The sequence below is a fragment of the Podarcis vaucheri genome (assembly GCF_965113315.1).
Source record: "Podarcis vaucheri genome assembly, chromosome: 12".
Classification (NCBI taxonomy): Eukaryota; Metazoa; Chordata; class Lepidosauria; order Squamata; family Lacertidae; genus Podarcis; species Podarcis vaucheri.
The window spans coordinates 27,589,809-27,601,908 of NC_138750.1; the positions used below are offsets into that span (position 1 = coordinate 27,589,809).

At 49.2% G+C, this 12,100-nt stretch overlaps 1 protein-coding gene and 1 long non-coding RNA gene across 2 annotated transcripts; one reads left to right on the plus strand and one right to left on the minus strand.

The window, feature by feature from the left end:
- Positions 1-108: 108 nt before the first annotated feature.
- Positions 109-4,603, minus strand: LOC309515575. The gene is made up of 2 exons (XR_014212515.1): positions 4,482-4,603; positions 109-1,184 (listed from the first exon to the last, which is right to left on the minus strand). It is a non-coding gene; the product is annotated as an uncharacterized lncRNA (long non-coding RNA).
- Positions 4,604-4,948: 345 nt separating this feature from the next.
- On the plus strand, positions 4,949-7,634 carry HOXA1 (homeobox A1; the record flags this gene model as incomplete). Its single annotated transcript, XM_082193538.1, has 2 exons — positions 4,949-5,597; positions 6,251-7,634. 2 exons carry the CDS (start codon positions 4,949-4,951, stop codon positions 6,604-6,606), a joined length of 1,005 nt encoding a protein of 334 aa, XP_082049664.1. The 3' UTR covers positions 6,607-7,634.
- Between the last annotated feature and the right edge of the window lie 4,466 nt (positions 7,635-12,100).

Genomic DNA, 12,100 nt, shown 5'->3' on the forward strand with positions numbered 1-12,100 from the left:
CTTTATCTCTCTCTTTCTCTCTGCTTCATACAAGGAAGTTAATCTCCGCCCCTCCCCTAGTCCTGAAATACAATTAAAAGAAACAACACAATTTGGTCACAACCTTCGTCATTTTTCGTTAGAAATATATTTATTAGGGGGGAAGCCAGCGGTAAATGGTGGATTTCCAAAGTTCTCAATATTCAAATAGGGGGGAGGAAAAAAAACCCCTAAAATAACTCCAAAACTTACATAAAAATATATCCCCCCTCCCTTGAATGCCCATAAGACATTAGAAGCACAAGTTAAAATGTTTCTGTGCTATCGCCAACGTTTTATTTATAGTACAGGTTTAATATATCGTAACATTATATAAAAATTCTCTTCTACGTTTTAACTGATATTGTATTATAGGCAGAATATATCATATTATTGCAAGGGGAAACAAAAAGCACTACGGCAAGCCTTGCTGCATAAATGGCCAGAAATCGACAGAAGTGTATACTGGTTTCTACTATTGAACGCTATTTTTAACTATTTCTTTTGCGACCCGTGCCTTGGAAAGGGGGGAGGGATGGTGGTGTGGGGAACCAGAGCTGAGAAAGGAAGGCATTTGATGGATTTCCCAGCTGTCCGAAGGCCCCGAGAAAAGAAACCTAAAAGAGAGGAAATCAGAGGAGAGAATTAAAACACAAGCACACGCGGTTAGGATGTATGCAATGCATATGAAAAATCGCTTTCAAATCCTGTGGCTTTCGCTAGGTCTACGGAACAAAAGCTGTTGGAGGGCATCGAGTCCTACTGGAACTGGACTAACAAGTGTAGAGTCATGAGGTCCGTTTAAAAGTGCTACCAGGCGGGGATAGCTGTGTATACAGTATTCTCTAATCCGATTTCAATTCGGATTGTTAGCAAAATCCAATGTGCCTCTTTTCTTCTTCCTTTTTGCCCCACTGCCTATCAGTAGGTGTTAGCATACATCTTCGTGTGTATGTAGATATGCCAATGTAGATATTTATAGCCCGCTCCTTAAGAACTTCCCCAGATCTTTGCAGGCGCGGGTTTCCTGGTTGCTCTCCTCTGCGCGCGTTTGTTGTGGTCGCCGTTGGCTTCCCTGTTTTGCAAACCCCCTCTAAGTGGGGTGGCGCTGAGCTGCGTGGAAAGACTGGATGCAATTCTTCCTAAAGTCATAAATCAAACGCTTTCTGTGAATGAGAATGTCATCAAAGAGATCAATTGCAGGAACACATGCACAAATAAAAATCCTCTTACGTATTTGCTCGGGCTGGGGATCCCCGTCTGAAACCATTAAACTAGGAGGCGGTTAGTCATAATTCATTTTTATTGCTCTGTTAAAACAACAGCTTGGCTAAGCTTCAGGTGCGGCAGGGAATCCCGGGCGCTCCCGCGCTCTTTTTCTCTCCCCGCCCCCCCCCTTTTGCTAAGGGTTTGCTTGGTTTGTGACACAGAAAATTCCATTTCGGGCGTGCATTTCGGAACGTTTTCCTTTTATACAGAGAAGGCAGCTCCCAGGTTTGTTGTTTGTGTGTGTGTGTGGGGGGGAGAGCCTCCGGTTCAAAGAACAAAAGAAGCCTTCCATACAAATCGACCCCCCCACAGCAGATTCTCTTCCCCACCCCCGCATATCAGAAGTAGGCCGAGCCCTGCAGATATCCTCTTTCAAAACGAACAAGAGAGAAATTCGAAATATTCTTTTTCGAACGCAAAAACAGAATGCGCCCTGGCCGCAGGGACGAAGGCCAGAGGTGGGTTTGGTGACGTTCAGAACCACCAGAGGAACCGATTCAACAAAGGCGGATGTAGGGGGACGGTGGGGTGGGGGGGGAAACCGGTGGGGGGGGCAGGGCCTGCTTTGGAAAGGCCTTCGTCGAGCTTAGGGGGCTTTTCTGTGGGCCTGCTTGCGTTTTCCAGAGGGCAGACATGGAATGGGAAATATGGTTGCTTCGCCACACTGGGAAAGGCGTCCCCCTCCCCCGATCTCCCCGGCCGCCGCCACCACCCCGCCCTCCATGTGTCTCCTTCTGCATTCTGGTAAAACAGAGGAATTGTGTTGGCTTCAGAATGCAAAAGCGTTGGGCCACAGAGACAATATAACAAAAGGGGAAAGAGTTCTTCTGAACAATGGCGGAGAAATGGGGGAGAAAGTGTGGAATGGAGCAACGTAGCAGCAGGCACGGGAGGGAGGTTTCTGCTCAGAGAAAGGCGGCCAAGAAGGAGAAAGAGAGGATAGGGGCCCAAATAAAATTACCAACTTTTCATAGGGAACAAGGCTTCCTTTAGATCAGGATTTATACTCTGTTTTCAAAGCCGGCATGCACCAACATAGTTTTACATCTAAAGCTGTTAGGGAAATATTAAATCCCTACATGCACGTTCTTTTGTTTTACAAAACGCCTCCTCGTGAATCCACTCCTCGGGCCACGAGTTGGCCACTCATATCGATGCGATCTACTCCCAGACCGTCGTGCCTGGGCAATACGTGACTGTGCGTGCAATGAGTAGAATGGAAATCAATGGGGCTACGCGTAAAGGGAACCCTGTATCTATCCTTCCTTCCTTTCAGTAAATTGAAGAATATATAAATATTACTCTTAAACACACACACACACACACACAGAGAGAGAGAGAGAGAGAGAGAGAGAGAGAGAGAGAGAGAGAGAGAGAAATCCGAGGTGTGACTACAGGGCCAAAAGGAAATGTTTTTAAAGTCCCATTCAGAGCGAGTTTAGCTCTACCAAAGGAAAGCCAGGAAGTACGCATGAGACTTTCAAAGTCTCACAGCCAGATTTGGGGCATGTTTGTCTTAGTAAACAATGCACGCTTATCAATATTTTGAGTGGGCCTCGTTTTTGAGAGAGGGAGAAGGAAGAAAGGGGAAGCCGGAGAACAGCCTAATCCAGCAGCATTTTAGGAATGAAAATAGTGTTATAGTTTCAGAGGGACTAGGGTGGTACGGAATCATACATGGTGTGTGTGTGTGTGTGTGGATAAGATAGAAGAAGCAGCCATTAACACACTAATACTAAATTATTGGGCTGATTTCGACATTTGCAAGATGAAAGCATAAGAAGTGCGCATAGTTATTTCCGGACTCCGGTAGGCAAAGTCAGCCATCTTTCTAGTCAGGCCTGTTTTCCTTCCTGCAGTGCAGGGGGTTGGACTAGATGACCCTTGGGGTCCCTTCCAACTCTACCATTCTACGATTTTATGCTGAATTCTGTGCTGTTGAGTCCTCCCTGCTCACCTCTCCTTTTTGTGCAGATGAAGCCCCCATGGGACGCACCACCTCCCCACATCCAACCCAGGGATTTTCCTCCAGGTTTAAGCTGACCCTGCCTTTCCTTTGGGCAGGTCTAGCCCCACCGAAAGCCAGGCGTCTCTCCTGGCCCCACGGACTTGAGCGGAACCAGGGATTTACATCTCCGAGAAGAAAGCACTTGCGGTCCTCGCGAGGGAATCCAGAGAGGACTCTCCCAACGCCCGGCCATTTGTTTCCCTCGGCTCCCTCTCTCCCTCCTCGGAAGGAGGGCGGCAGCCTAGCGATCAAGCGCCTGGAGGAGCGTTGTCGACCCCCTCGCCCCTTCCTCCAGACAGTCTCCTCCCCCTAACCGCTGGCCATGCCATCCAGAGGGCTGCTATTTTAAAGACTCGCGTCTTTCTAGACCTCATGGTTTCAACCCGTGGACACTCCTTGCGGGTGGGGGGAGGGAGGCAAAGGTTATACGTGAGAAGCGGGGTGGGGGAGCAAAAGTGGATGGGAGGTGAGAGAGAGGAGAGGCCTGACAGTTTGCACAGGCGCTCTGGCGGCTCAGCTGCCGGAGAGAACCTGAGAAAGCTTCCCTGGCAACCTTTGTAAGCGCTTCCTTCCTCTAACCGCGCCCAGCAGCGTCGGATCGTCCGAAAAAAAGAGCAAGCCAGTACCCAGTCGCCAGGCAGGCACACTACCGCCTCCGTTTCAGCCGAGGCTGCCGGCTCCAACTGCCCCCCACTGACTCCCCGTCTCCAGGAGCCAACGGCGCCATTCCCGTGCGTTAAAGCCAACCACGCTGCCCGCAGCAGCAGCAACAATGGCGTTGCCTTGCAGAGAGCCTCATTTCCATGCAAATAACCGCGCGAGAGAGGCTGGACCAAGCGCATTTTAACTCTTGCCGGTTCGCGCGCGCACGCCGCGGTCTGTCTGAGGACGCATCGGCAACTGGCAGAGCTCAGCCGCCGGCCTCCTACCTCTCTCCATGCCCCCAAACCTCCCCCAGCCCCCTTGATCTCTCTCTCTCTCTCTTTCTCTCCCCACCTTTCTCTCACACACAGCAACCCCAGACTGCTGGAGACTGCCCAAGGCAGACCATAATGATCCAAGCGATCTAACTGTAGCCGAAAAGGTTCAGCCTAGCTGTGCTCTCTAGACAACAGCACTGGAGAAAGCAGCAGCAGGAGGAGCAGCTACCCAACTGGGGACGCCCTGCGCGGGTCCCTTTGCTTACCTGCCAAGCCCAGGCTGTCCCTTCGTAAATCCATGCAAGAGCAGCCCCCTCCGGCGGCGGCTCTGTGCTTGCTGCTGCTGCTGCTGCTTCAGGCTGAGCGCCTGGGCGCGCACTGCCTCTCCGGCCCGGCTCTCAAACCCCAACGCGCTGACTGGGGACGGGGGAGGAGATGGGGGGTGTGGAGAGAGAGAAGGAAAGAGGGAGAGAGGGAGGGAGAGAGGGAGGTGGTGGTGGCTGCGCGTCACCTTGATGGAGGAGCGCTCGGAATTTAAATGCCACAGCCAGGGTGATCCATCACCAGGAAGGAGCAGGGCAACTTTGGCAGGAGGAGCAGCCATTGGCTGCCGCCCTCACGTGGCCGCCGTCTCACTGTACATTCATATCATTTTTCTTCTGGCCCCCATGGAGGAAGTGAGAAAGTTGGCACGGTCACCCAGGACTCCGAAGAGTCGGTCAACCGGTGATAGATGGACACGGCGAGGATGAATTCCTTCCTCGATTATCCGCCCATCCTCAACGGCGAGTCCGCCACTTGCTCACCCCGGGCTTACCACCACCACCGCCACCACCACCACCCCGACCATGGGATTACCACAACCACGTTCCAGTCCTGCGCTGTCAGTGCCAACAACTGCAACGGGGACGACCGCTTCCTCGTGGGCAGGGGGGTCCAGATCAGCCCCCATCCCCACCACCAGACTGCTACCTACCAGCACCACCCCAACCTGGGGATGTCCTACGCCCACCCGAGCTGTGGGCCCACCTACGGCGTGCAGAACTTCGGCGCGGGGGGCTACAGCCACTACCCACTCGCTCAAGAGGCAGAGATTAATGGGGGCTTCCCCCAGTGCGCTCCTGCGCTCTACTCTGGAAACGTCTCGTCCTCCGTGGTTCAGCAGCCCCAGGTTTACGCTGGGGGCCCCGTGGGCTCTGCTCAGTACATCCACCCCTCTTACGGGGAAGAACAACAGAGTCTAACTCTAACCAATTACAGCCACCCCCTGTCTCCACTTCATTCGAACCACCAGGAAGGCTGCGGTTCCCCTTCGTCGGAGACTTCTCCTCCCGCCCAGACTTTCGACTGGATGAAAGTGAAGAGGAACCCTCCCAAAACAGGTGAGTCACCTGCCTGAGCGATCACTCTGGACTTTGGAAAGTTCGGGCCCGAAGTTTTCTTCTTTTCATTATTATTTTTGTAAGGTGGACGCAGAAGATCTGCATTTAAGGTAGATGCAGATCAACTTGATGGTCCCAGGTACGATGGGAACAGGTATGGTTGGGATCCTGAAGCGTACCGGTTCTCCAGACATGGGGGAAAGGTCGTGTTGTGATTTGGGGTTCGTGTTATAACGCAGTTTGATGTGTTTGTGTCCCCGCTGTGGATCACAAAGCAGGCGGTCGTCAGATCTCCCCTGATCTAGGTGAGTTCAGTTGCTGTTTCACTGGACAAGCAGACACTAAGAAGTTAGCCCATGTGCACTCGCTAGGTCTTTACTTAGGAATAAGCAGGTTTCCGATTGGCCCACAAAGTTCCTTTCACTTTAAGAGCTCATTCTCCATGGTTTGTACCTGCGCGCGCCTGCCTATTGATTCATGTCACCTATAAATCATTGCATCGAGTTAACGCTTCTGATGTGGGTTGTTGTTGTTGCTGTTTTCTTTCTTTCTTTCTTTCTTTCTTTCTTTCTTTCTTTCTTTCTTTCTTTCTTTCTCTCTCTCTCTCTCTCTCTCTCTCTCTCTCTCTCTCTCTCTCTCCCTCCTCCCTCTAGGGAAAGCTGGCGAGTACGGTTATGTTGGCCAGCCCAACACGGTCCGGACCAACTTCACCACCAAACAGCTGACGGAGCTGGAGAAGGAATTCCACTTCAACAAATACTTAACCCGGGCCCGCAGGGTGGAGATCGCCGCCTCGCTGCAGCTGAACGAGACTCAGGTCAAGATCTGGTTCCAGAACCGCAGGATGAAGCAGAAGAAGCGAGAGAAAGAGGGCTTGCTCCCCATTTCTCCGGCCACCCCAACAGGAAGCGAAGAGAAAGCGGAGGAGTCCTCGGAAAAGTCCAGCCCATCCCCCTGTACCCCTTCGCCAGCCTCCTCTACCTCAGACACTCTGACTACCTCGAATTGAAAGACGCGCTGCTCCTCATTCTCCCTATAAGGCACAATCTAAGAGTAAATTTATTGTGTTTCGAACTTATCCCCTTGTTTATTTTCCGACTCTCACGCAATTGGCGGAGAGAGCAACCCAAACTCTCACCCTGAACCCTTTGATCTGGAGACAAGTCTCGTTGATTTGAATGGAACTCCCTCACAAATTTAGCAACTTTGAGGCTGAGATCCTATAAGGCCTGCAAGCAAGCTCTCTGGAAGCCAACACGCCGGAGTAGGCAGGCCACAGGACTGCGCTGTTAAATCATCCCTAAATCCCATGAAAAGGAGCGGGATGGGACTTTGTGACTATTTTAAACTCAGTTGATTTCAATGGGAGCTGGCTCACGTTGGCTGGGTTGTGGCCCAGGAGTTTAGGACCTCACTCTGCGTAGCTTATTCAGTATCACTCACTAAGCCTGCCTCAGCTCCTCAGAGTTGATCTGTTTTCATCTCTCTAAAGACTGTATTGTGGGAACAATCAAGAGAATTTGTTAGATCAGAATCGAGTTGCCAAAGACATTGCTACAGTTTTCTCCTCCAACCAAAGACCTGTCAGACCCAAATTCACGAATAGATGCACTATTGAAAGCGTTTACACGACTTCGAGAACTTTCACCACTTTAATTTAATGTTCTTGTCTTCTCGTGTGTATGAGTTTTGTTGGTTGTAAATACTTTGTCCCAGAGATTTATCTTTTTACGGATTTTCTAGAAATGTTTAGATAAGATGATGAGCTTAAACAGGGTGGTTACATTCTCAACACTGGATTCGATTTTATAGCGAAAAGTGAGGATGTCACGAACGAAAAGTTGTTCAACTCAATCAGATACCTCAAAAATCATAGGTTGCTACTATTTCTTTGAACGAACTAGAAAAGAAAGTGGAAATTGCACTAGGTTTTTAAAAAAATAAACCTTGCTTATTAGTGTCTACCCCCGCTTTAAATCCCCCCCCCTTCCCGAACTCTGTGCTGGATCATTCCCAACCCCCAATATTATCATTAAAAAGGGACTTGAAGTCTTGTCAGCCCAATTCCTGAATGTGATGAATGGCCAAACGAATGTATATTTTATGTGATTCGTGGATGGAACTTGCATGATGCACAACCGCTTGGATGTACTCAGTGAAAATAACACTGAGTTCTATCAGTTGTCATTTGTGATGGAGTACTTTCTGATTTTTTTCTGTACAATCATCCAAGGTTCTGAGATTCTGTGTTTAAAAAGAAAAAAAAGAGAAAGGAATCCAGAGCAGAATTTTACGGGTCCTACAAATCTCTGTAATAAATATATTCATATCTCAGGTTTTTACTTTCCTTCGGTATCTTTTGGAAAGCGGAGTCTGGGGTTGAGGTTAAGCTTTCTGCACCCTTTCCAGTTCCCCTGGAGTGGCTTTTGATCGGCTGCTCAGAAATCCTCCTCAGATATCCCTACATCGAATTATTCGCGCCCTTTGACTGCACATTATGTACAGTACCCCGAGATTATACAAAGTAGGTCTATTAATCAATAGAAAGAGAAAGATCCATGTTTATCTTCTGCAATTAAGAGAAAGGCGAAGGAAGCGGAGCTATTTTTGAACCATACTTGAGGGAACTTCCTGGGTCAAGGGCTAACCTTTTCACCCCGAACTGAATATTGACCTGTGTGTAAACAGAGTCCTCTTCAAAAGCAGAAGCTGTCTTCGGCCGGTCTTTCCTCACATCACAAGCCACCAGTTAAGAGAGTCACATTTCATTATCCCTGGGTATAAAGCTGTCCAAGGAACCCCCAGCGTCACTCCCTGCCTTCTAAATCGTCAGTGACATCTTGAAGGCACAAAGCACGATAAAAGTTCACAGAGGGAGAAAGAGGGAGGGAGAGATCCTTGTTGATCCAACTCCGATTCCTGCGTGGTCTGCATACAATTTCCTAACCCAAGTATGTTCAACCCAACGTGTCCTTGCAAACCCCACACCATTCCCGCCCCCCTCTATTTGGAAAACAAGTTCTGGCAGGTGAATTGAAGTTACTTCCTGAAAAGACTTGCAAACAAGTTTGTTTTTTGTTTTTTTTTTGTTTAAGATCTGCAGAACCCTCTAACGCGCCCCCGCTTTTTCTTCCAAGCTCTCTAGCCAGAACATCGAGGCTTTCCATCCACTTCAGCCCGTCTGAGGAGCTGTGTTTCTTTCTTTGGGGATTTAAAAGAAACAAAACAAAACACCCTCCTGGCTGCAAGATCTGCAGGAGACTTTTACAAGCTTTGAGCCCGGGCTGTGAAAACAACAGCGGAGGCTGCTGGATTTGAGAGAGCCGGAGCGCGCGCGAGTCGTCTGCAGCTTCTCGGCTGAAGTGTCAAAGGCAGAGCAGCCAGGATTTCCAGGCGCATCGGCCATATCAAGAGGGCGAGGAGGAGAGACCCCCCCTCCCGCCCCTCTCCCCTGCTATTGCGCAGGGCTTGTCTCCAAAGGGCTCCCTTGACTGCCTTGTTGTAACTTCAAAAGCAAGGAGACCCAGGTTTCCTTTTATCCTCCCTTCCTTTGCTGGCCCCCCGCCCGCCCGCTTTATACTTTTATATACATAAAAAAATAAAATCATTTTGTTGACTAGGGTGAGGTTGCAAACTCAGCAGATGGCCTTCTGCCAGAGGCTTTCGTGACCCAAAGGGCATCTATCTCTGCATGCCGAGAGGGCCTGATCGGGATCACCTTTCGGAGAGAGCTGGCACTCCTCAAGCAAGCGGCGGCCGCCTGACCCTTCCGCATCCCTTGCGCTCTTCCTTCCTTCCTGACTCGTTCGGTGGAACCGGGAGAACAATAACAAAAGGCTGGCAATAATATTATTGAGGGTTTGGCGGGTGTTTTCAAAGGAGGACGCATGTGCCAGGCGGGGAAGGGAAGAGGCTGTCCTAAGATAACCTTCTGCATTTCAATACACATTAAGCGCCCTTCCCCAGGGATCTAGGGAACCGTAGTTTACCCTTCACAGAGCTACAGTTCCCAACACAGCTCCCAGGATTCTTGTGGGGAGCGGGGAAATGCGCTTTGAACGCGCTTTATAGTGTGGATCTGCATCTTCCCCTTATTCACCCGAGCATGCCTTTCCAGACCCATTCCTTATTCGTATGATTTTACCGTCTAGTAGGGCTGCCGTTGTGACCCGCTTTTGATTAGTATGGGGACCGCTAGTGGGCCCCGATTCGGGGACACCGACATAGGGCCAAATCCCCCAGAAAAAAAGTTCCTCCTCCCTGCTAAAACGTTTCATGTGGAGGTTATTCAGGAATAAATAACTCACTTTTCGTGACGCAGGCTTCTTGACTAACGCCCGCCGCAGCAGTGCTTCCTAAAAAAATAACCAGTTCGACCCTGGGCACGTTTACCCTGAAATCTGTTTCCCCCCCCCCTCCCGCAGCTGAGTATGGGCTTGCTCCCCACTAAGAGTGTGTGAAATTGCAGCTTCTCTGGTTTGGACAAAGACCAGCAAGAAAAAGCATTCCTCCCGAGCCGCTTCACTTATGCTGAGGCAGAAACACCGCCCTTCACTGGGAGCTGAGGATGCTCTCCTCATATATCTATAGATATATACGTATATATGACATTTGATCAATAGGCTTGTCAGCCAAATAACATGGCTGACATCTCGATCCTAAGCGGATTTAGAATGGGGTGGTGGTCGGCGGACTCTCTCATCGATGAACGGTATTTGGAAGGAGACCCCAAAGCATGGCCTAATTTGAGGGGAGATATAAAGGCTATGGGACTTCCTTTGGATGAAATAAAAGCCAAGCACATTGTGTGTGAATGAAGATTTGTGCACGCATGCTTCGGGGTAACTTGCTCCGAGCTTCACGGTTTCACGGCTCTCCGAAACCCACGCTGCTGTCTCTGCGGCTGAATTAGTCAATCGCTGCTACAAATCGATTAATCACACCTGTGAATCGATTAGTGCCTCATGTTCGCTTTATTTACAAAAGAATTTGCGATAAATCTTCTCATCCTTTCCCCCAAATTGTGCAAAAGGATGAGGTGGGGGATCACCTATTATTATTATTAATTTTAAAAAATAGAGATAGAGATGCCAACAGCAGCTATCCTTGGTCTGCTTATTTGCATCCTGGTCCTCTTATGACTGTGTATATATTTATTACCCTCAACTCAACCAAACGTCTCAAGGAATTGAGCGTCTTTTTTCAAGCCCGAGATCTATTTTCAATGTTCACCTTTAAAGTTTACTTTTGGAGGCTACATTGAGATGCTCGGTGTTTTCCTCTGGGGCAATCAGATTGAAAGCGATCAATATTTACTCAGTCTGAAAAGGGTTGTTGAAAAGGCAGCTCGCAACAAACTGCTTAGCTGCTCAACCCTGTTTAATCTCAGGTTCACCGAAAGTTCAAGCAGAAATGAATTCAGCGGTGGGTCACTTTAGAATGTGTCCCAGTGGTTTATTTCAGCTCTCTGCTAAAGGCAACAATTATTTACACACACACACACACACACACACACACACACACACACACACTCATCTCCCAGCGGAGCCTCTTGTCTATTATTCTAATGCTAAACTTGATCCTTTGACTTAAAACTAAAAACATCCCCCCCCCCCCCAGTTGTGGGGTTAAAATCTTGTTTCCTCCTCGTCTCCTTCTAGTCCTTCTTTGTTCTAGCCTTGATGATCTTTAGCCATTGTTAAAATCAGTGCACATTTTTTTAAGCGAGTGAAAGAGGGAGATTGTTTGCAACAACAACTTTTAAATTATACAGAGCAAAGCGCGGGCTTTTCATCTGCTTTCTGGGCAGCAAGCCCTGATGACTTCAGCAAGAATGCGCTTCCCGGTAAATGCGTTTTTGGATCAAACTTTTTCGCAGTATCTACACAAAGCAGAGAATTTAAAGGAAACCCTCCCCCACCCCCACCCCCGTCTTCAGCCAAGCAGTAGATCCCATTGCTTCGACTTAACTGGGTTGAAGACAGTTTTGGCGGCATTATTCAAGGAAAGAAGCACTCGAAAGAGGCGGCCATTTGAGGCGATTCAGATGTTCCTTGAAGCAAGCCCTACCTGAGATCAAGGCAGCGGGCTTCCAAATCGAGAAAGCACAGAACTTGCGTTATAATAATGTAGCCAACCTCTTAACAATCCCCCGGAGACGCTCCGAAGGGCGCGCACAATTCAAATTGTGTGTGCGCGCGGGCGCGCCCTTGCTCGTGTGAACAAATGCGAGTTCTTTAACGTGTTTGCACGCTCCCCCCGGCCCGTCTTTTAATGAAAGCAAGCGGGAAGGGACCGCGGGACTACGCAAAACCCGAACATTTGAAGGTGCTGCACGTTGTGTCTAATTGCAACAACCCTCCAGAGGTCAAAGTTCACCTAATCTCTGCATAAATGCATCCGGAATGGGAATTTATTAGCCTTTTTCTCCGGGCAGATCACGTTCGAGGCAGAATATAATTTTCATTAGCATATTGGCTAGCAGGAACTATCACCCATAAACT